Source organism: Drosophila guanche, unplaced genomic scaffold, assembly GCF_900245975.1.
Source record: "Drosophila guanche unplaced genomic scaffold, DGUA_6, whole genome shotgun sequence".
Lineage (NCBI taxonomy): Eukaryota > Metazoa > Arthropoda > Insecta > Diptera > Drosophilidae > Drosophila > Drosophila guanche.
In genome coordinates, this window is record NW_022995748.1 from 76,087 (window position 1) to 98,172 (window position 22,086).

Here is a 22,086-nt window from a genome sequence, read left to right on the forward strand (position 1 = left end):
CAATACACAATTGTGGACATTTCTCAACATCTTGTTACTTACTTCGACAAATATTTCGACTCTACGCACAAAAGTACGTTAAATATGTAAAAGTCACAGTATCGGTGATATCAGAAATAATTGATTATACAAATATTATGTTCAAAGAGGAGGAACGTTGTGAGACACTTCAAAATCGACGTTTCTCCTATTATACCCGGTAGTTAGTAACGTGATTTTTAGCCATATCGACTTGGCTATTGATTCCGATAAAGAATATGTGTAACGTTTTCCTTTGTGCGTTACAAAAATATATATCCAGCACAAATTTGATATACCCCGCTTTGAGTACTTTAAGTGGTATAAAAACAAACTTAAGAATTTCGGTATGCAGTAGAAGCAATCGTTTCATTTTCCAGCGATCTTACGGATGTGATCTTGAGCCCCGGAATCGCCCACTTTTCATTGCTTGTGTGACTAAGTAGGTGTCTCTGGTAGCTATTGTTTTTGTATCGAAATTTCTTGGGGCAGTGGGTGCACTGATAAGGACGCTCCCCAGTGTGAGAACGGAAGTGTACCCGGAGATTCGATTTTTCTTGAAATGACTTCGAGCACTGAGCGCATCGAAAAGGTCGTTCATCTGTGTGAGTAAGAGTGTGTCTATCAAGTTTGGATTTTTTTGTAAAGGACTTTGGGCAGTATGAACACGTATGAGTTCGTTCGCCAGTGTGAAGACGGCTGTGTTCTCGGAGATGAGATTTTTGGTGAAACGACTGGGAGCAGAGAGAGCATTTGAACGGTCGTTCACCATTATGGGTAGAAATGTGAATTTGTAGAGGTTCTTCCTTATTAAAAGATCTGTAGCAGTGAGGACATTGGTAAGGTCGTTCACCCGTGTGCGACCGGACATGAATCCGGAGACTATCGGATCGACCAAATGATTTTGAGCAGTGAGGACACTTATGCGGCATCTCCACAGTGGGAATACAGGTGTGTTCGTTGAGCTCGGACTGGTGTGGTCCGTCTCCTGAGTTAGTACGTTCGTTCATGTGAGGGTGGAGCGAAGCCGTCGAGACTCCTAGAAAAGACCTTTGCTGTCGCTCCGATTCAGTGGCAAAATTTATGTGGAACTTTGCAGCGGTTCCGAAACATTTCGATCGCGCATTTTCTCTTTCGGACAGTTCCCAGACTACGTCTTTTACATTATCGCATATGCCTTCTTCCCTATCCTCCACAGTCAGGGTAAAGTATTGTTTATGGCTCTGTTCGCAGGATTTCTTCAGATTGAATGCACTCACTGCATCCTCAAGGCAATGCAGACATATTTTTTCTGATAGTAAATCACCTCGCCTAACCGCGTATCCTGTGCACTCCGATATCATGTCAGCAATGCAAGTGTCCAATGTTTGTAGCTCGTCGAAAATGTTTGTGAATGCGACGGACCTTGCCATGCAAACTCTGCATGTTTCCTCCATAGTCCTATAAGTAAATGAATATTAATGAATGAAATCTACATGTCAAATGAGTAGAATCAAACCCACAACCAACGAAATGTAGTGTTTCTGATTTGAATTTTTAATGATTCCTTTGCGTGGTTTGTTTCTTTTAGAGAAAATCATTGCACGAAATGGGCTGTTAAGCGCCAAACAAATCTAGTCGAGTGAAAACATATGTTGTGTTATCGAATGTATTCCCCCAATTACATTCCACTCTGTAAACAACAAATATATTACTAATTTTATACTGTTTAAAATGTTGTGTTTCTTTGGGGGGCAATGGGGAAACTGCTTCAACCGTTTCACACGCTGGCCAGACAACGAAATGCTGCCATACACCGAAATGTAGTGTCAATGCTACAGAAGCTCTTAAATCGGCAGCACTTCAAGGGGCTCTTTCAGAACACCCAAAAGCCCTAGAGGAGTACAGCTCGGATGTGCAAACTCGATGGCTCCATGAAATGCCGTTTGGCCTTGAGGAGTAAATTCTTGACCGGCTTGCAGATGTTCGCCTACATCTAGCAGATTAATTAATCTAGCCGATTACAAGTTATAAAAGTGGGCAAGACACCGAGTCGAGGTTTATATACCACGGTACTCGACGATTTTAAGAGCAATATTAGATTCGAATGCGACGAAAATAAAACAAACAACGAACCACCTTGGGCTTGTGCGGCTTTTCTGAATTGGCAAATATGCAGAATTGATGGTTCTTTAGCCCGAATTAGTTTGTTTTGACACAAAAAATAAGAAATAGAGCTGTTAGACGCAAAATGAAAAATCCACAAGATGCGAGTTAGTTATTAACCTTTTCTACCGCAGGATTTTTATTTTAGCAGCTATAGTTATTTTTTATCTTAGATGCTAGATTATATATTTTATACCCAAAGAAATAAGGACTATCTGGAGTAAACTTGGGAGAAAAAGAAGTAGAGCCACTTAGAAGAGTCGTTCTTCAGCTGGCTCACGAAAGTGAACTCATGCTGAGATTGAATAGGAAAATACATTTACTTATACTTATGTGTGTATATAGGTTTTTGTTTTGTAACTATCATTCTACTCGTGAGCCTTTTTTATGTGTTTTCTAAGAGAATTGGAATGTTCATATGCCTTTGAGCAGTATGTACATTTAAAGGGTGGATCCACCGAGTGTATACTCATGTGTTCACTCAGATGGTAACTAAAGTGGAAGGACTGTGAGCACTTGTAGCATTTATAGGGTCGTCCACCCGTGTGTAGTTCAATATGTTTCTTTAGACTTCTCTGCGCAACGCTCCTTGGACAAAGAGGACATTTGAACTTAGGGCAACCTTTTGCCTGTGCGTCGGTTTCAATATTGTTAGACTGCTCGCTTCTGCAATCTGATGGTTCCCAGTCCTCGTATTCCACAATATAAAATATTTCTGCTTCTTTAGACTCCTCCATCAATTTATAGCTCTGCTCGCAAGTTGTCTTAAGATTGAATGCACTCACTGCCTCCTCAAGGCAGGGCGGACATATATTTTCTGATAGTAAATCTCCTCGGCTAACCTCGTACCCGGTGCACTGAGCTATCATGTCAGCAATGCAAGTGTCCCAGTTTTGTGGCTCGTCGAATATGTTTGTGAATGATTCAGACGATCCCTTGCAAACTCTGCACATTTCTTCCATTGCCCTGCAAGTAAACGGAATAAAGGACGTGTAATAAAGTTTACGAAAGCAATGAATATAAAACAAACAACGAACTACCTTGTGCCGCTCTTCTGAATTTCCAAACATGCAGAATTTATGGTTCTTAGGCCTGAATTAGTTTGTTTTGACACAAAACATAAGAAATAGAGCTGTTAGGCGCAAAACGAGAAATCCACAAGATGCGATGGTAGCCGCGATTCTTATTTATTTGCTATCGAATTAAATGCTTTATTGAATTGTTCTGAATAAATAAAATAATCTCTTACACACGACCACACTTTAAACTGAGCATCATATTTTTTAAGTTATAAGAACATTCCAATGCAACACCATGCATGGCGTCATGAACCACCATCGATAGTCAAAAACATATCGACAGCCCTATCATCGAAATGAAGTATCTGGTCAATGCGGACTCATCGTCGTGCTACCATAAAATCTCGGTGTAGGGATTAAATACCAAACAAAAAAGAATAAATAATACTTATTTATTAACTTTTCTTTTTTATTTGTATTTTAGCAGATATAGTTATTTTTAATCTTAGATGCTAGATTATTTAATTTATACCCAAAGAAAAAAGGACAGCTAGAGTAAACTTGGGAGGAAAAGAAGTAGAGCCACTTAGAAGAGTCGTTCTTCAGCTGGCTCACGAAAGTGAACTCATGCTGAGATTGAATAGGAAAATACATTTACTTATACTTATGTGTGTATATAGGTTTTTGTTTTGTAACTATCATTCTACGCGTGAGACATTTTTATGTGTTTTCTAAGAGAATTGGAATGTTCATATGACTTTGAGCAGTATGTACATATAAAGGGTGGATCCACCTGGTGTGAACGGATGTGTTCACTCAGATGGAAACTAAAATGGAAGGACTTTAAGCAATGGGAGCATTTATAGGGTCGTTCACCCGTGTGTACAAGCATATGTCTATTTAGACCACTTCTGTGCGAATAGCTCTTTGGACAAAGAGGACATTTTAACTTAGGGCAACCTTTTGCCTGTGCGTCGGTTTCAATATTGTTTGACTGCTCGCTTCTGCAATCTGATGGTTCCCAGTCCTCGTATTCCACAATATAAAAGATTTCTGCTTCTTTAGACTCCTCCATCAATTTATAGCTCTGCTCGCAAGTTGTCTTAAGATTGAATGCACTCACTGCCTCCTCAAGGCAGGGCGGACATATATTTTCTGATAGTAAATCTCCTCGGCTAACCTCGTACCCGGTGCACTGAGCTATCATGTCAGCAATGCAAGTGTCCCAGTTTTGTTTCTCGTCGAATATGTTTGTGAATGATTCAGACGATCCCTTGCAAACTCTGCACATTTCTTCCATTGCCCTGCAAGTAAACGGAATAAAGGACGTGTAATAAAGTTTACGAAAGCAATGAATATAAAACAAACAACGAACTACCTTGTGCCGCTCTTCTGAATTTCCAAACATGCAGAATTTTTGGTTCTTAGGCCTGAATAAGTTTGTTTTGACACAAAACATAAGAAATAGAGCTGTTAGGCGCAAAACGAAAAATCCACAAGATGCGATGTTAGCCGCGATACTTATTGATTTGCTATCGAATTAAATACTTTATTGAATTGTTCTGAATATGAATCATGAACCACCATCGATAGTCAAAAACATATCGACAGCCCTATCATCGAACTGAAGTACCTGGTCAATGCGGACTCATCGTCGTGCCACCATAAAATCTCGGTGTAGGGATTAAATACCAAACAAAAAAGAATAAATAATACTTATTTATTTAACTTTTCTTTTTTATTTGTATTTTAGCAGATATAGTTATTTTTAATCTTAGATGCTAGATTATTTAATTTATACCCAAAGAAAAAAGGACAGCTAGAGTAAACTTGGGAGGAAAAGAAGTAGAGCCACTTAGAAGAGTCGTTCTTCAGCTGGCTCACGAAAGTAAACTTATGCAGAGATTGAATAGGAAAATACATTTACTTATACTTATGTGTGTATATAGGTTTTTGTTGTGTAACTATCATTCTACGCGTGAGACATTTTTATGTGTTTTCTAAGAGAATTGGAATGTTCATATGACTTTGAGCAGTATGTACATATAAAGGGTGGATCCACCTGGTGTGAACGAATGTGTTCACTCAGATGGGAACTAAAATGAAAGGACTTTAAGCAATGGGAGCATTTATAGGGTCGTTCACCCGTGTGTAGAAGTATATGTTTATTTAGACTACTTCTCTGCGAATAGCTCTTTGGACAGAGAGGACATTTGAAAGGACGGCCACCTTTTGCCTGTGCGTCGGTTTCAATATTGTTTGACTGCTCGCTTCTGCAATCTGATGGTTCCCAGTCCTCGTATTCCACAATATAAAAGATTTCTGCTTCTTTAGACTCCTCCATCAATTTATAGCTCTGCTCGCAAGTTGTCTTAAGATTGAATGCACTCACTGCCTCCTCAAGGCAGGGCGGACATATATTCTCTGATAGTAAATCTCCTCGGCTAACCTCGTACCCGGTGCACTGAGCTATCATGTCAGCAATGCAAGTGTCCCAGTTTTGTGGCTCGTCGAATATGTTTGTGAATGATTCAGACGATCCCTTGCAAACTCTGCACATTTCTTCCATTGCCCTGCAAGTAAACGGAATAAAGGACGTGTAATAAAGTTTAGGAAAGCAATGAATATAAAACAAACAACGAACCACCCTGTGCCGCTTTTCTGAATTTTCTGAATGCAGAATTTATGGTTCTTTGGTCCGAATGGTTTGCTTTGACACAAAACATAAGAAATTGAGCTGATAGACGCGAAGAGAGCAACAAACTAAAGGTGCTGTTAGGCGCGAATGTTATCGGTGGGAACGTGTTATCGAATTAAATAGGTGCAATAGAGATAAACCACAAACTAAATTCCACGCCTGCAGTCCACCATAGGACTGATGGTAGGAAGATCTTGAACTGTGCACAAGAACAACTCATGGGGCCTAGTAATAATGCGAAATGATATTCATATTTAATAAAATGTTGTATATGCTTTTAGCTACATTTTTATACCATCCTGTGACGGATTTCTTTAATGGTTCAGCTTCCGGATAACATAATAAGTTAGTTACGCTCCTGTTCGATTTCTTGATGCTTTGGTCTAAAGTTCAAGAACAAAACATTGAGTAAATTTTTAATTAAATAAAATACATATTTTATGTATGTACACATTTCAGTTGTTTCGTCAGTGAAATTGCATTGTTCCCCCTTTTGAAGAGTTGCACTTATTCACTCGTAGTGGGCTGAAAAGTGTTCTGTGTTTGAAGTAGTGATCGATCCCACATTGCTCGTTCTTACCTCTGTCGGCAAGTTCAAAAATCCTAGAGATCTCGATCTGCAGTGCAAGAGCTCGTAGTGCCATGCCATACTTTACTTCAGGACTGTTAGGGATGTCAGCTCGTCGAATGACGAAATGCAGAAACGAATTTAAGCATCGGGTACCCTTGAACGCTCTTCTTCCGTATGAGTGAGGGTGTGTCTTTTCAAAGACGAATTGTGAATAAATCCCTTTGAGCAGAAGGAGCACTTGTACGGATGCTCCCCAGTGTGAGTACAAATGTGTGCTTGGAGATCGGAACTTTTTATAAAGGACTTTGGGCAGTAGGAACATTGAAAGGCTCGGTCCACCGTGTGAGTACGTGTGTGTGTATCATGATTGGATTTTTGTGTAAAGGACTTTGGGCAGTGGGAACATTGGTAGGGTCGTTCGCCAGAGTGCAAACGGATATGAGCCCGGAGACATGCGGCTCGGGCAAAGGACTTGGGGCATTGAGAACACTTAAACGGTCGCTCTCCCGTGTGAGATCGAATGTGCACTTGCAGCTCCGATTTCTGGGCGAAAGACATAGAGCAGTGTGGACATTGGTATGGTCTTTCGCCGGTATGCAAAAGAATATGATCCCTGAGTGTTCCGGCATGGGAGAAAGACTTGGGGCAATGAGAGCATATATACGGTCGCTCTCCCGTATGAGTTCGGCTGTGCACTTTTAAGTGGGACAGTTCCTGAAATGACTTTGAGCATTGGGCGCATTGGTGGGGCCGCTCTCCCGTGTGGGTGCGAATGTGTATTTGAAGATGGGAGTTCTGCTTAAAGGTCTTCGAGCAATGAGTACACTCATACGGTCGCTCGCCCGTGTGAATACGGATGTGCACTTCCAGTTCGCTTTTTTGTATAAACGACTTTGAGCACTCGCAGCACTTGTAGGGTCGGTCTCCGGTATGGAATTTGAGGTGTCTGTATAAGTTGCTTCTATGCGTGTACTGCTTCGAGCAATGGGGACAACTAAATAGAAGATCGACTTCCTTTACATCTGTGTGAACTATTTCATTCCAGCTCTCGTCGTCACGATTTTCACAGAGGACCTCTTCCATTCCGGGGATATAGAGTTTATGGCTCTGCTCGCAGGTGGTCTTAAGATTGAATGCACTCACGGCATCCTCAAGGCAAGGCGGACATATATTTTGTGATAGTAAATCGCCTCGGCTAACGTCGTACCCGGTACACTCCGATATCATGTCAGCAATACAAGTGTCCCATTTTTGAGGCTCGTCGAATATGTTTGTAAATGATCCAGCCGTTCCCATGCAAACTCTGCATATTTCATTCATTGCCCTGCAAGTAAATGAGGCTTACCGTGCGGGAATGCAACGAATATAAAACAAACAACGAACCACCTTATACCGCTTTTCTGAGTTTGCAAAATATGCAGAATGGACGACACTTTGGCCCGAATCAGTTTGTTTTGATATCCAAACATAACAAATTGAGCTGTTAGACGCGAAATGTGAAAAAAAGAAAGGTTCTGTTAGGCGCGAGAGGTATCGCCAGAAACGTGCTATCGAATGAAATAGGTGAAATGTTTTGAATATATTATATTCATTTAAATTGTCTGTTGTGTGCAAGACCGAAGAAAAATAAAACTGTTTGTTGTATCACACACAATGCAAAAATTAATATATATATCGCCGAAATGATGACGTATTTAATCAGTAGACAATCAACAAATACTTTTGGGAATACACATCATATGTATGAAAATGAAACAATAATAATTTGCAGCTTTTAGAGCTTCTGTAAATATCGATAGAGCACATCGAACTCTTCAAACTTGGGCACGGCATTGAAGTTGCGCGGTGTTTTACAATACTCTCTATAGATATCCTGACTCTTGCTTGCAACGGTCGGTGGACGCACACTTAGGTACGAGTCTGTGCCATAGTTGCTCAGCGGCCGCAGTGTGATGCCCCTCATTATCTTAGCGAGTTCCTGGTCGCGTTGGGCAACGGATGTCTGAGCAGGCCGAGCTCCTCCACTCGACAGTTTTCCCATTTGCACGTACTTCTTATAAATGGCCATGCTCTGCTTGGAGGGCGGATTAATGCTGCAGCCGTAGACCTGTTCCATTGAAGGAAGCACCGAAGCCAGCGTTATAGCAGCCGGCTCAGCCGATTCTGTTTGCTTGGCCTCTTTCTCTGCAAAACTGGCACTAAGCTCCTCATCGCTGGAGCTGTCATCGCCTTCACTAGAGCTTGAAGAGTTGCTGTTCGTCGAACCCGTGGAACTTTGACCAGTCATCGAGGGATTTTGACGAGCTTTTCGTGACGTCTGAATCTGTCTCTGAAACGGACTGTAGTTGGTGCGGAATGTGGGCATAAAGCGCATTGCCAGCTGGCTGATCTCAAAGGCAATGTGCTCGCTAAGGTCAGTCCACTTGAAGGATTGATGGTAATTCGAGTAGCCATCGATCATCTCCAAGCCATTGCTGTGTACGCGGAATAGCTCCTTAACGAGCTTGTTCGAATCGGCGCACGAGTATGGCAAGCACTCCCGTACCTTATGACGAACCCAATCGGTGATCTGTTTGCTATCAGTGCTGGGCACAAAGTCATTGTGCATATCGTAGTCGGTTTGTAGCTCCCATATAGGTTGAGTCACTAGATTAAAAACAAAATCAATTCAATGTGAAACTGTACTAAATTATATATGTACTCACATTTGGTGAGGCTAGGCTTGTAAATGCCAAGAAAGAGATTGATGCTGTGCTGCTTTTCAGTGTCGCTAAATGTGTTGCTGTAGTAGCGACTGAGGGTCTGCATCACATCGTTGCCTTGGGAGCCCCAGGCAGCAGTCTTTCGATATGTCTTTATCCTATGCACCAGCTGAGAGCCCCCGTACTGCAAGGCTAGAGTATCACCATGCTCCTCGTACAAATGCTCCAGCATCGTTACACAGTCAGAGTCAAACTCCAGCTTGGCCGACTTCAGAAAGCCCAATCTCTCCAGTTGGTGTCCCAGAGCACACTTGCCAATGGCAAACTGAGCCGAGTTAGTTCGGTCCAAGCAGTCCACGCAATTCGTGCGTACAATGCCCGTCTGCAGGCTGAGATCACTGCCTCGAGCTTTAAAGAACATATTCGTTAATTGAATCACACTTTCTGCGTATATGGCCAACTGCTCCATGACGTTTCCACCACTCAGTCGGCTCTGACGGGCCATATCGAAGTGTATGTGCTTCATACGATGTGACGGCGGAAGAAACTGATTTAGGTAGCGAATGCTATACTCAAGTTCCTTGGAGATGATAGACTCGTGCTTCCGGCGCTCTCGCTTCTTAACCAGGTTCAACATTATTAATGGCGCCCCATAGTGGAAAAGTAGCCGCTCAAAATGCCGCGAGGGAGTCTGAGCATAGGGATCACTGATCACCACCTGTATCTGTGGCTTGGGAACCATTTTGCTGATGTCCTGCGACCAGTGGGATGGTATAGATCCACGCATTTGCGTGAACGCACATAGACGCTGACCGTCGCTTACAATTTGCTCCGTTTCCACTTCATTGGCTACATCGCCCTGAAAGTTTGCACCACGCTTGAGGAAGCGAGTTCCCGCAAAGCGTGTACTGCGACGCGCTATGAGGCAGACATTTACATGCCGCCCAAAGATGCTGATGCACGATTGACTAACAAATCCGTGGATGACCTCCAGCAGCCAGTCCTTCAGCATTATACCCTCCATTGGTTGCAGCAGATAGGCATTCCATACAAAACGCTTGCGGGAATCGCTTCGAAATGCATAGTCCACACGCTCATTAATCTGCGCCACGTTGTTAGTCAGTGTGTTCCAGTCGGGTAGTGGCTCGTCCCGATCCAGGTCCACCTTGGCTCCCACAAAGCGCGGCGCCGACTCATTATACTGCAGCGTTCGTGTCAGATCATATGAATATGAGAAATAAAAGTTGCTACGCAGGTCGATGTTCTGAAACATTTTCTTGTAGCGATCCTCGTGTGGATGTGGTGGCCGCTGGGATGTCACTTCGTTCACACGTACCATAACAGTGTCCTTAATGGTGTAGACCAAATGGTTTCCAATGAAGGCGCAACACTTTCTCTTGGTCACCAGTATCAGATAGTATCCCTCGAGGAATCTGACAAAGCCCAGCACTCCATAGGCTGATGTCACCTTGGGCGAGCCCGTGAGGGAAGCCACAAAGCGTCTAATTTCCAAATTATTGAACTCATTGGCATTTTCCTCAATACTCAAACGATTGTGCGCCAGCCGATCGATTGTGAGCAACCGAAATCTCGTCTCGCGGTTGTTACTGCCCACCAAATACAATCGCTGAAACACGAAGAGTTAAACAAATAAAGTATTTTTTTCATGTGGCAACTACTTACTGTGCGAGTCTCATAAAGCACTACCTTCTGTATGCAACTGATCAGAGGATTAAATACTATATTTGGGTTTCCATTGTTCATTTTATATGCAATCCGATGCGCTTGTCAACAAATGTATTATTATTTTTTGCCCCGAAATGGTTTGTTTTCAAGAGTTTTGTATACTATTTGCGACAATCCGAGTTATCTTTATTTAAGTGCTGTTAGGCGCGAGAAATTACTGTGCGAGTCTCATAAAGCACTACCTTCTGTATGCAACTGATCAGAGGATTAAATACTATATTTGGGTTTCCATTGTTCATTTTATATGCAATCCGATGCGCTTGTCAACAAATGTATTATTATTTTGTGCCCCGAAATGGTTTGTTTTGTTCTTAAAAGATATGATAAACGCTGTTAGGCTCAATAGAAATAAAAAGTGCTGTTAGGCGCGAGAAATGTCGATGTGCTATCGACATAATTTATGTTATATTGCAATAGTTTGTATACATAATAATATTAATTTAACTTTTACTTTGTGAGCAGGAATACCGAAAGAGATCAACTGCACATTGAATTGCACAATGAACCGGAGTACTGATAGGAGGAACGAATTCCTACCATGTAAAACAACGTCTGAACCAATGTAAACGGTGGGAGAAAGGACAACTTTTAGTGATTCAACTAAAAATAGATTATCTTATGCTTCTTTATTATAGAAATACATTTGTTTTTGCGTTTGGACACTTTAACGATCGTTCTTCGTGTGAGTGCGCATGTGTTTTTTTAGTGATATGCTCTGATTAAATGATTTTGAGCAATGAGAGCATTGGTACGGTCGTTCACCTGTGTGGGTGCGTGTGTGTATTTGAAGATGTGCGAGTTGCTTAAAGGACATGGAGCACTGGGAACACGGATAAGGTCGCTCCCCCGTGTGTGTACGGATGTGTCTTCTAAGTCCATATTTTGATTTAAAGTTCTTCGAGCAGTGGGAGCATTGGTGCGATCGTTCTTCCGTATGACTAAGGATGTGCTTCCGGAGATATGTAGAGCTCGAAAAACCTTTCGAACAGTAAGAACACTTATATGGTCGCTCCCTCCTGTGAGTGCGGATGTGTGTTTTGAGCTCGGCATTTTGGGTAAAGGACATGCAGCAGTGGGGCATGGGGCATAGGGCTGGTCCTTCACCTGTATGACAACGCATGTGTAGCTGGAGACTTCCTTGGCTCGATCGCAAGTGTTCTTTCGTATTACAACGGATGTGATTCCGCAGAGATCTTGAGCTCGAAAAACCTTTCGAACAGTTAGAACACTTGTATGGTCGCTCCACCGTGTGAGAACGGAGGTGTTCGGTGAGTTGGACTTTTCGAATAAATGACTTTGAGCAGAAAGAGCAGTGATATGGCCGGTCACCTGTGTGAATACGGATGTGTGATTTAAGAATGAAAGTAGATTGGAAGGTCTTTGAGCAGTGTGAGCATTGATAGGGGCGTTCACCCGTATGCAATTTCATGTGCCGGTTTAGATTCGACTTATGCCGATAGCTCTTTGGACAAAGAGTACATTTGAACAAAAGATCGGCATCCTTCTCAACTTGAGTCTTTGCATCAGCTTCAATTTTGTTTGACTGTTCGCTTCCGTAATCTGATGGTTCCCAGTCCTCGCCTTCGACATTATCACAGATTTCTTCTTCTTTAAACTCGTCCGTCAATTTATGGCTCTGCTCGCAGGTGGTCTTAAGATTGAATGCACTCACTGCATCCTCAAGGCAAGGCGGACATATGCTTTCTGGTAGTGAATCGCCTCGCCTCACCACGTATCCTGTACACTCCGATATCATGTCAGCAATGGAAGTGTCCCATATTTGTGGCTCGTCGAATATGCTTGTGAATGCTCCATACTTTCCCATGCAAACTCTGCACATTTGATCCATTGAACTGCAAGTAAATTATTATTAAATAAACGATTAAATATATATATACACGATAATATATGAAAGAAGCAACGAACCACCTTGTGCCGCTTTTCTAAATATCCAAATATGCAGATTTTATATTTCTTTGGTCCGAATTAATTTGTTTTGATACAGAACATAAGAAATACAGCTGTAACAGCAACAAACTAAAAGTGCTGTTAGACGCGAGTGGTATCGCTGGGCACATGTTATCGAATTAAATAGGTGCAATGTTTTGAATATTGTATATAATTTAATAAATATTCAAAAAATTAACGAAGTGGGGAACATAACCTCTACGCCAGGTAAGTATTGGAGCAAAACTGTAACAAGTTACATATATCGACGTGGCGATTTCCACCTTGTAAAGCCGGGCGGCAAAATAATCCCCCTCTACCCAAGGGTACAGCGGTAACATAAAACCTCAAAAAAATAAAAATAAATATTAATTTAACTTGTATGTTACGTGCATGAATACCGAAGGAGAAAAACAATACATTAAGTTTCAAAACTGCAATTCCGCCGAGGACTGATGGAAGGAAGATTTTTGACTATGCTCAAGAGCAACGCCGACTACTTTTAGTGGATCTGCTGAAAAGAATATAAACATTATCATATTGGTTTTTATAGTCTTGAATACAATCGCAGCCATTATGCACTTCTTTGCTTTCATGTAAAAAACACAATGCGTCTGCCACCTGGTGGTCAGTGTCCACTGGCAGCCAACATGTTGTCCACTTTGACGTTTTCCTTTCTCTACTGTCATGTTGGTTCTGAGATCCATCACCTTTTATGAGGCAACATATCAATAGTTGCGCATATTTCTCACTTGTTTCCATACCGAGAGCAAGATCTTTGAAGCTGTGTGCATCCACAGAACAAACAAAAGCCAACCTTCTTCAGTTAACACACGAAAATGCTCCAAAGAAGTGAATGAAGGTTGTTTTATTGGGAACTATCATTCTGTGTGTGACTGCGAATGTGTTTCTTAAGAGATTGGTTATGTTTAAATGTCTTCGAGCAGTGGGTACATGTAAAGGGTCGTTCCTCCGTGTGTTTACGGATGTGTTCACTCAGATTGGATTTGTTATGAAATGACTTGGAGCAAACGGAGCACTTGTAGGGTCCTTCGCCCATGTGCGTACGGGTGTGTCTTTCAAGTGTATTTTTTGTTATAAAAGACATCGAGCACTGGGTACATGTATAGGGCCGTTCACCCGTGTGCGTACGGGTGTGAACCCATAGAGATCCAGAGTACGAAAAACACTTCGAGCAGTGGGCGCACTTAAATGGTCGCTCTCCCGTGTGAGTTCGAAGGTGTTCGCTGACTTGGCATTTTTGCTTAAATGATTTCGAGCAGAAGGAACACTGAAACGGCCGCTCTCCAGTATGTGTGCGGATGTGTTTTTTGAGTTCGTCATTTTGCCTAAATGTCTTCGAACAGTGTGGGCAACTAAACGGACGACGACTACCTGTGTGCGTGCAGAGGTGTTTGCTCAATAGCGATTTTGTGCGAAATGACTGCGAGCAGTCTGAGCATTCATGGAGTCGTTCAACCGTGTGCATACGGGTGTGCATATCATGATTCGATTTGGTTATAAAAGTCTTCGAGCATTGAGAGCATTGGTAGGGTCGGTCATCCGTGTGCAAATGAAAGTGTCTATCAAGATGGTATTTTTGGACAAAAGACATCGGGCAGTGGGAGCATTGGTAGGGTCGTTCACCTGTGTGCGTTCGTATGTGAATACGGAGTGATCCAGAGCAAGTAAAACACTTCGAGCAATGGGAACATTTAAATGGTTTCTCCCCCGTGTGAGTACGGAGGTGATCGCTGAGTTGGCCCTTTTGTTGAAATGACTTTGAGCAGTAAGAGCAGTGGTATGGCCGGTCACCTGTGTGAGTACGGTTGTGTGATTCAAGATCGCACCTATATGAGAAGGACTTGAAGCAGTGTGAGCATTGATAGGGGCGTTCACCCGTATGCAATTTCATGTGTCTGTTTAGATTCGACCTATGCGGATAGCTCTTTGGACAAAGTGTACATTTGAAGAGAAGATCGACATGCTTCTCAACTTGAGCCTTTGCATCGGCTTCAATATTGTTTGACTGCTCGCTCCCGCAATCTGATGGTTCCCAGTCATCGTCTTCGACACTATCACAGATTTCTTCTTCTTTAAACTGCTCCGTTAATTTAAGGCTCTGCTTGCAGGTGGTCTTCAGGTTGAATGCACTCACTGCATCCTCAAGGCAGGGCGGGCATATATTTTCTGATAGTAAATCTCCTCGGCTAACCTCGTACCCGGTACACTGAGCTATCATGTCAGCAATGGATGTGCCCAATTTTTGTGGCTCGTCGAATATGTTTGTGAATGCTCCAGACGTTCCCATGCAAACTCTGCATATTTCTTCCATAGCCCTGCAAGTAATTTAGTCTTAAATAGCCGAAATATAGGACGCGCAATAACGTGCGGGAAAGCAACAAATACAAGGAACCCTTGTTCGGCTTTTCTGAATTTGTAAATATGCAGAATTGATGGTTCTTTGGTCCGAATTAAATTGTTTTTGACGCTAACCATAATAAATGGAGCTGTTAGGCGAATTTATGAATACAATTTACCTGACGACCCTCAAAAATATACCAAAATATACCTTCTCATTTTCAAAATTACCGTACATCTTAAATCATTTTCCAGATTTTCATGTTCTATTTAATTTTACTAGCTAGTTAGGATTTTCAGCTCAAAAAATTTATTTTTATCCGATTTTTCAATCAATTCTCCACAAGATAGGGTAGTTTTCATGACTATATTTTATTCGAATGTTTCCAAATTAAGTTTAAAACTAAAAAGGTCAACCAATAAAAAGAGCATAAAACGTTCCGTAAGTGTGTCATGGAATGTTACGTATTTGACAACTTGTTGCTTTGACAAGTTTTTTCAGCTGGAGCTTAAAACTGGGACAATGTTTTTCATCTGTCTAGGCACCCAAACGCATCTTCTTGATTTTGCCTTCAGGGGAGGACGGGCAGATGGCCACGACCCAGCCATCTGTTCTTGGTGGTCGTTGGATCCAGTGGTGGAGTCAAGCACAATATGTATATGGACAAATTTAAAACAGTCACCACACCGAAATAAGTCATATATATGGAAGTCCTCTCCCTTTGAACACAAAATCTAAAAGGTAACCACAGTAAAACCCAAAGAATGATTAAAGACCGCAAAAGCTCGATTAGGAGCAAAAAGAACAGTTCGGTCTTGGTGGAGGAGCAGAAGCCTCCTGATGACAGCAAGAGTGAGGAGGAAAAGAGACCTTACTGCTGGTTGATCTCTCCGGATGAGTACTCGGACTTGGGAGAGGAGACGGTTCCACTGCGCTCTCTCTTCGACTTATTGCCTCACAAAAAGCCGATTTCTGAAGTAGTCGCCGAACAGGTGAGAGACAATGCAAGGGCCACATTGCAGGTGAATATCGAGGGGCGTCGTTTCTACTGCATACCCAACCTGGTCAAGTGCTATTCGGTTGCTCCGAATAGAAGAAGTTCGGGATGTACGCACTCTGATGTTGCGAAGGATTCGAAATTACTTCCTAGCGCTCGTCGGGAGCAAATATTTCGCAGAGCTAACAGTAGACGACCTCGAAGACCTACTTAAGCGCGACTCTATCGGAGTTAACTCCGAAATAGAGGTCTTCTTGCTGGTCCTGCGCTGGTTGAACCTGGCGGGTGACAAACGCCTTAAGCATCTGGGCCGCCTATTGGATTGCGTAAGATTTAATCTCATGCCGATTGCCTTCCTGTGGACCCTGCGCGATGGCTTTACGCACCCGGACAAGGATCACCTTTTCTCGGCAGACCCCATGCTGCTTGCCTTCAACTCGGATCCTAAAACAGAAACGCTCCTTACCGATGCCATGTCCCACGTCGCCACGGCTGATTCCTTCATGGGCGACCATAATACTTATTTGGAGCACATGAACTTGCATCTTTTGCCACCGACTTATCCACGCAAACACGGCTACCATCACAAGTTGCCGTACCACTAGTACATGCTGGGAGTTTCTGACGTGGCCTACACCTTCAAGGCCAACGACTTCGTAGAGTACATCGAGTCCTTGCAGGAACCCGTGGCAGGGAGGCAGACCGCCATCCCATGGAGACGTGTTGGTCGTCGATTCCCTGCAGGATGCCATGGGACTGCTTCGACCATGAAGCAATTATTTTGTATGTCATCGATTGCAGCGATGTATCTGGGAGCATTTTTTAATTTCTCAAAGTAGGGCGCCACTGCAGGAAAATGAAGTTCGAATCTTATTTCAAAATTTGGTTTAATTCTTTGCTTAATTGGACTAAAAGTGAACGAACAAATTTCGAGCTCGCAATTCTAGCAATTTTTAAATGTGGTTTAATTCTTTGCTAAATTCTACCAAAACTGAACGAACAAATTTCGAGCTCGCAATTCCCGAAATTTTTTAATGTGGTTTAACACTCTGCTATATTCGAATTTAACTGAACGAAACAATTTCGAAATCGATATTCTAGACATTTGGTTTAACCCTTCGCTAAATTCGACTAAAACTGTCTACAAAAAAAAAATAGTTCCCAAATCAAATTGTAGTAGGACGTAACAAAGTTAGTTAAAGTATCATAGACGTGTATGAAACCCCCCCAAAGCTAGTTTACTTCATCAGATAATATCTGTTCGAGATTTCAACATAGATTTCCCCAACACCATCTTCTGTTACGTCTCAATAAAACTCTATCAATAACCATGGCCGTTGATATTTCTGCTGCTAGCATGAAAGCTAATTGCTGTGAAGTCTGCCATTAAGGGCGAATACTTTGGTTATATCCACACATAACCCCAAGCAAATCCGCCTCCAGCTGCGACAACCACGGGCTGTGGATGGTGGGGAAAGGCCAACCATGAAAATTTGCCACAATTTGTGTGTGCAACAGAGTCTGAGTCTGAGCTTCCTCCCTACCAAAATTTGACGCCTGATCAATAATATTGACTGAGCTGTGGAAATTCACACACACACACACACACACACACACGGAAAGCGATGTGGCGGATGTGGGAAAATTTGCATGCAGCCGGGTCACAAGTGAGTGCGATGATGATGATGATGAAATTAAAGCAATACAGCTGCAAGGATTGTGTTGGGAGCGGAGACTGAGAGCGCTACCCAAATATAGACAGAGAGGTAACTGGCAGATTGAGCTGGCAGAGGATTGGAATTGGAATTGGAATTGGCTGACTGCATAACATTGGTGGAACAGTTTTGGAGGTGAGCACAGGTAGAAGATATCCTCGTATATCCCATGCACAAGTAGTAAATTACAAACGGATGTAAATGCATCAATTCCAGTTGGGGTGCTTCAAATGCCCGTCTGCCTGCTATTCCTTCCCAGCATGACAAGTTTTGGCAAACAGTTCAATAAACCTCAGCAAATACATTTAATATTCGTGGACAGTGTAGTGTGGATTGACAGTCATGACAACGCATTCAGAGCATCCTTCGAACATTCAAGTGGGTGTGGGAGATGGCAGTTCTATTGTAATTAATTGGCCATGTCTTGTAGTCAAAATTAACACATTGACATCAAATAAACTTGCTACGAACCAGCATAAAGCATTCAACACTCCCATATCAGAATATTAGATGCTGCTCACAGTTCGAATTGTCCTTGAATCGGTGACAAGAGCGAACTCAAAATGCTTTAATTTCAACTGAGAACCGAAAGGAGATCTTACATAATTAATTACTCAGCAGCTGTGGGCTGTGCTTAGATTGGATTGCTGCAAGTAGGGCGATATTACTATCCTCTGACGAAGACAAATGCAAATACCAGAAGGGAACACACAATAGGCTTTGGCAAGAGCTTCATGAACTCTGCATTTTCTTCAGTCACACTTCACATATCGTTGCACTTGTTTGCTCATTCGCGAATATTTATTTAGTCGATGGCAATTAAAGTCGCGAGCTAAATTAAATGAAAACCATTTACGCTCATTTCAAGCAGAATAAAATAATACAAACTCTAATTTATATGAAACTGCGCGTATGCAAAACTGAATTCCCCCTCTTTCCTACTTTCCTCCTTTCCTCCTTTTTTGTTAGTTTTGTTTTATTTTTAGACATTTTTTATTTTAGTTGGCGCTACTTTTTTAAATCAAAGTTAGCGGCAGAGGGACGCAGCGTAAGTGCAAGGGGGAGGGACGATTGGGAATGGGGGTGGGAATGGGTTGTGGGGCGCCAGGTTTGGGTCGGGGCCAGTCCATTCCGTTTCCAACTAAATAAATAAAAAGTGAATTTTTAATTAAAAGTTAAGTGGCAACTCATTTAAATTAATGTTGACTCAAGCGTCATAGCAAAACAGTTGGAGGACCCAAAGGGAGGGCGAGACAGAGAGAGAGAGCGAGAGAGAGAGAGAGAGAGAGCGCGGGAGTGAGATGGAGTGTTATGGGGTGCATGGATGGAAAATAGTGCAAGTGGGTTCGGGGCATCATGGTGTGTGGCAGCACTCCTTAAAAAGCATTATGCACCACAGGACCTTGACTGAGAGAGACTCAGAGTGCGGCGACATTGACTAGATGTAACGCTGAGCAATTTGAAATATAATTAAAGCGCACCATCGAAACACAATGATAGTCCCTCGATGAGTGGCAGCTCCGACTCAGCTCCATCGAAGCTCGTCAATGCTGATTATGAAACAATTTCCGCTGGTGGGCTCTGTCTAGCCAATGACCCCGCGATGGCGGCCCAGGCGAGTGGCTGCCAAAAGAGCCGAGCTTGCTCCAATCCCAGCATCACTTCACTTGAGAATGCATCTCTGCAAGTTTTGCTGTAAATCTCTCTCACGCTCTCTCCCTGGAGAAAGTTTAGCGCTAGTTTCGCTTGGATTGGATTTGGTTTGGCGGTTGGGGAGGTGGGGAGGTGGGAACACTTACATAATTGAATGGGCGGAGATAAGAAAAGCCTTGCTCGCCCTGAACTTTATCATTATTTTGTGTTAATTATGCATCTTTCGACGGTCGGAAATGGTGAAAGGGGGAATGGGCGGCAGAGCAGGGCAGGGCAATAATTCTCTTCTCAATGCCCAATTATCATTTTTGGGGGCTGGGAACTTTTGCGGCACTTAATAACCGAGATCCCAGACAGTACCGACCTCAGCACACAAAAACTTTATCCGCTGTAGTAACTCCTGGTGGAATGAAGCAGTAGTGGGAATTGTGGCGGGTGCGGGGCTACGGGTGCTTGGAGAGGGATTATCAATTTTCAGTTCGCTTTTCATTATGGAAACCTTTGAACTTTCCGCAATAAGTTCGCTGCCAAGGCATGCACTTTTCGCTGCCATGGATTTTGCCCTGACCATTTTTGGTGGGCTTTCCATTCCCGGCTCAGCGCTGTCAATTAGCCAAATCCTTCAAACCGAACAATGGATAAATGTTTTAAACGGGAAAGGCATAAACACGCCAATCCAGTCTCTATTTGTCTGATGATTGACTAAACACTCACACACACAGACTTAATGGCAGCACTCCTTGCACCACTTTACCATTGTCACCCCCTCGCACAATCTTTTGCCATCTCAGAGTTGACTTGAAATGTTGTACGGTATATTTTTAGTTTTTGGCTATTCTGTTTTGCTGTGCTCCTCCTGCACGAAAATTAAGTTTGTTTTCCATTAAGTTAAATAATTACGAAATTATCCACCAAAGGAGTGACTGCAGATGGTGTGGGCGTGAGTGTGTAGGGCGTGGCCGGAATAGCAGCTGCAGCATTGCCCCTTGTACTCAGTGTGTAACTGCCAATGATAGCTGCCTCTTGCTTGACTGACTAACTATTTGACCAGGGATGGAGGATGGATAAGCCGATAGCGTACTAGCGGACATTATCAGAAAATGTATTTACAAATATTTTTGCAAGGAAAGTAAGGAAATCTACACTACTCTACCCAATTCACGGCAAAATTTTTAAGTCTTCTTTTCCATTTCTGAACATGTCCAACCCTGGCCCAGCAGCAGGAACTGTTAGTTCAGCAAAGAGGAATCGCGGAAAGTTTCGCTTAAACGATGTCTCAACACAGACTCATTATCTTTGGCCCCGCCCGTACTCTTCGTTGCTTCGTTTCGTTCCGTTCCGTTTCGTTTCGTTCCTTTGCTTTTTTTCTCCACAAACGCCTGCCTGCCTGTTCTCCCTTTTCTGTGGGGCCGTGTCTTTTCTTTAACGCTTCGCTAATCAAATTCAACATTTTTCCGTTTTAATTTGACAATTCGAAAACAGACAGCAGGGGGGNGGGGGGGGGGGGGGGGGGGGGGGGGGTTCGAGCTGCAGGAAAACCCTTGGGCAACATCTGTGGGCTGTCAATTGGAAAATGATCAAGTAATGCGTAGATGAAAATTGGCAGGCCGAAAGGGAAAATAACTATCCATGCCAAGCCAAGGCAAGTCAAGCCTGAGGCTGACAAGTTCCGAACTGCGAGTATTTGCCAAGACCCTTAAAGTTTAGAGGTGACCTTCGAGTGCAGCTGGCTAAAATGCATTACAATTAGCAACCAATTAGGCGAGGCGAGTGTCCGAATGGTTGCAAGAAGTGTCACTAGTTTGCGTCGTCCCAAATTGATTGAATTTACTTGCCAGAAACGTGACCCACGCTCCACTACTTTCCAGCGGGAAGAGGACACGTGTTTGGCATATCAGAGATGCATTAAATGAAACTATACGAAGGTTAAGACTCTGTGGGGGGAGTGAAGAAAGAATTGTGTGCGCTAATTGGGCAACAAAGTGTCGCCAAGGCATTCTTCTAATACCTTCACTTGACCTTAAATGGGTTAAAGTTGGATCTTTGCTTCAGAGCCAGGGAAAACGGGGGCCATATAGAGACGTAAACTTTCTATGAAAAACCATCAAATATATTTGAACTATAAAAAATTCAATTTGTTCTTTTAAACATTCTTTGAAGCATATTTTTAATCTTGTCCGTTTCCTCTCAAGTTTTATTAACTTTTATTTTAGTTCTGCTTTCATGTATTTTGTTTTAATTTTTAGTAGATCATTTCTGTTTTTTTTTTTTCATTTTATACCGCATAGGAGGGTGTATGTTTGTGTGCGAGTGTGAGCATAGTTAGCATTTTGTGAGCTTTTGCTCTGTCATAATTTATGCATTACGGTCTTGCCTTGACTTTCATGAGCGTGTCTCCTCTTTTTTTGACACTCTCTCTCTCTAACTCTACGTATGGATTTATATGTATGTGTACATAGCTACCTCCTGGAGTGTCCGTGTATCTGCACGCTTGGCTGAACTCTCTGAGCGCT

At 42.6% G+C, this 22,086-nt stretch overlaps 7 protein-coding genes and 1 long non-coding RNA gene across 10 annotated transcripts; 1 reads left to right on the top strand and 7 right to left on the bottom strand.

Annotated features, from left to right (window-relative positions):
* Window positions 1-54: 54 nt before the first annotated feature.
* LOC117584846 (zinc finger protein 182-like) lies at window positions 55-1,643 on the bottom strand. Its single transcript, XM_034273984.1, has 2 exons — window positions 1,521-1,643; window positions 55-1,458 (listed from the first exon to the last, which is right to left on the bottom strand). The coding sequence occupies exon 2, from the start codon at window positions 1,452-1,454 to the stop codon at window positions 354-356; it is 1,101 nt and encodes a 366-aa protein (XP_034129875.1). The 5' UTR covers window positions 1,455-1,458; window positions 1,521-1,643; the 3' UTR covers window positions 55-353.
* Window positions 1,644-2,979: 1,336 nt separating this feature from the next.
* LOC117584849 lies at window positions 2,980-3,510 on the bottom strand. The gene is made up of 3 exons (XR_004573880.1): window positions 3,413-3,510; window positions 3,204-3,357; window positions 2,980-3,129 (listed from the first exon to the last, which is right to left on the bottom strand). It is a non-coding gene; the product is annotated as an uncharacterized LOC117584849 (long non-coding RNA).
* A 273-nt stretch (window positions 3,511-3,783) lies between these two features.
* Window positions 3,784-4,719, bottom strand: LOC117584847 (zinc finger protein 778-like). Its single transcript, XM_034273985.1, has 2 exons — window positions 4,561-4,719; window positions 3,784-4,486 (listed from the first exon to the last, which is right to left on the bottom strand). Exon 2 carries the CDS (start codon window positions 4,480-4,482, stop codon window positions 3,886-3,888), a length of 597 nt encoding a protein of 198 aa, XP_034129876.1. The 5' UTR covers window positions 4,483-4,486; window positions 4,561-4,719; the 3' UTR covers window positions 3,784-3,885.
* A 1,507-nt stretch (window positions 4,720-6,226) lies between these two features.
* Window positions 6,227-7,904, bottom strand: LOC117584843 (zinc finger protein 501-like). The gene is made up of 2 exons (XM_034273982.1): window positions 7,838-7,904; window positions 6,227-7,775 (listed from the first exon to the last, which is right to left on the bottom strand). Exon 2 carries the CDS (start codon window positions 7,769-7,771, stop codon window positions 6,590-6,592), a length of 1,182 nt encoding a protein of 393 aa, XP_034129873.1. The 5' UTR covers window positions 7,772-7,775; window positions 7,838-7,904; the 3' UTR covers window positions 6,227-6,589.
* Window positions 7,905-8,121: 217 nt separating this feature from the next.
* LOC117584841 (polyphosphoinositide phosphatase) lies at window positions 8,122-11,207 on the bottom strand. 2 transcript variants are annotated; one of them, XM_034273979.1, is made up of 3 exons: window positions 11,058-11,207; window positions 9,157-10,780; window positions 8,122-9,097 (listed from the first exon to the last, which is right to left on the bottom strand). In XM_034273979.1, the coding sequence occupies exons 1-3, from the start codon at window positions 11,136-11,138 to the stop codon at window positions 8,226-8,228; spliced, it is 2,577 nt and encodes an 858-aa protein (XP_034129870.1). In that variant the 5' UTR covers window positions 11,139-11,207; the 3' UTR covers window positions 8,122-8,225. The 2 variants fall into 2 exon arrangements, with proteins under 2 accessions (XP_034129870.1, XP_034129869.1); XM_034273978.1 differs by lacking the exon at window positions 11,058-11,207 and adding an exon at window positions 10,837-10,982.
* A 303-nt stretch (window positions 11,208-11,510) lies between these two features.
* LOC117584844 (zinc finger protein 79-like) lies at window positions 11,511-12,905 on the bottom strand. The gene is made up of 2 exons (XM_034273983.1): window positions 12,826-12,905; window positions 11,511-12,752 (listed from the first exon to the last, which is right to left on the bottom strand). The coding sequence occupies exon 2, from the start codon at window positions 12,746-12,748 to the stop codon at window positions 11,564-11,566; it is 1,185 nt and encodes a 394-aa protein (XP_034129874.1). The 5' UTR covers window positions 12,749-12,752; window positions 12,826-12,905; the 3' UTR covers window positions 11,511-11,563.
* A 790-nt stretch (window positions 12,906-13,695) lies between these two features.
* Window positions 13,696-15,234, bottom strand: LOC117584842 (zinc finger protein 501-like). 2 transcript variants are annotated; one of them, XM_034273980.1, is made up of 2 exons: window positions 14,277-15,234; window positions 13,696-13,853 (listed from the first exon to the last, which is right to left on the bottom strand). In XM_034273980.1, exons 1-2 carry the CDS (start codon window positions 15,179-15,181, stop codon window positions 13,715-13,717), a joined length of 1,044 nt encoding a protein of 347 aa, XP_034129871.1. In that variant the 5' UTR covers window positions 15,182-15,234; the 3' UTR covers window positions 13,696-13,714. The 2 variants fall into 2 exon arrangements, with proteins under 2 accessions (XP_034129871.1, XP_034129872.1); XM_034273981.1 differs by having other exon boundaries at window positions 13,696-13,848; window positions 14,272-15,234.
* An 841-nt stretch (window positions 15,235-16,075) lies between these two features.
* LOC117584848 (kelch-like protein 41) lies at window positions 16,076-16,825 on the top strand. The gene has a single exon (XM_034273986.1). It carries the CDS (start codon window positions 16,328-16,330, stop codon window positions 16,808-16,810), a length of 483 nt encoding a protein of 160 aa, XP_034129877.1. The 5' UTR covers window positions 16,076-16,327; the 3' UTR covers window positions 16,811-16,825.
* Window positions 16,826-22,086: the final 5,261 nt, after the last annotated feature.

Excerpts from the sequence above, each read along its gene's own strand:
- LOC117584847 (XM_034273985.1), bottom strand. The coding sequence starts at position 4,482 with ATGGAAGAAATGTGCAGAGTTTGCAAGGGATCGTCTGAATCATTCACA.
- LOC117584846 (XM_034273984.1), bottom strand. The coding sequence starts at position 1,454 with ATGGAGGAAACATGCAGAGTTTGCATGGCAAGGTCCGTCGCATTCACA.
- LOC117584844 (XM_034273983.1), bottom strand. The coding sequence starts at position 12,748 with ATGGATCAAATGTGCAGAGTTTGCATGGGAAAGTATGGAGCATTCACA.
- LOC117584842 (XM_034273980.1), bottom strand. The coding sequence starts at position 15,181 with ATGGAAGAAATATGCAGAGTTTGCATGGGAACGTCTGGAGCATTCACA. Across the intron at positions 13,854-14,276 it reads TCGCAGTCATTTCGCACAAA|ATCCAATCTGAGTGAACACA; the intron begins ATCGCTATTGAG and ends ATTTCATAACAA.
- LOC117584841 (XM_034273979.1), bottom strand. The coding sequence starts at position 11,138 with ATGAACAATGGAAACCCAAATATAGTATTTAATCCTCTGATCAGTTGC. Across the intron at positions 10,781-11,057 it reads TGCTTTATGAGACTCGCACA|CGATTGTATTTGGTGGGCAG; the intron begins GTAATTTCTCGC and ends TTCGTGTTTCAG. Across the intron at positions 9,098-9,156 it reads CAAGCCTAGCCTCACCAAAT|TGACTCAACCTATATGGGAG; the intron begins GTGAGTACATAT and ends TTTTTAATCTAG.
- LOC117584848 (XM_034273986.1), top strand. The coding sequence starts at position 16,328 with ATGTTGCGAAGGATTCGAAATTACTTCCTAGCGCTCGTCGGGAGCAAA.
- LOC117584843 (XM_034273982.1), bottom strand. The coding sequence starts at position 7,771 with ATGAATGAAATATGCAGAGTTTGCATGGGAACGGCTGGATCATTTACA.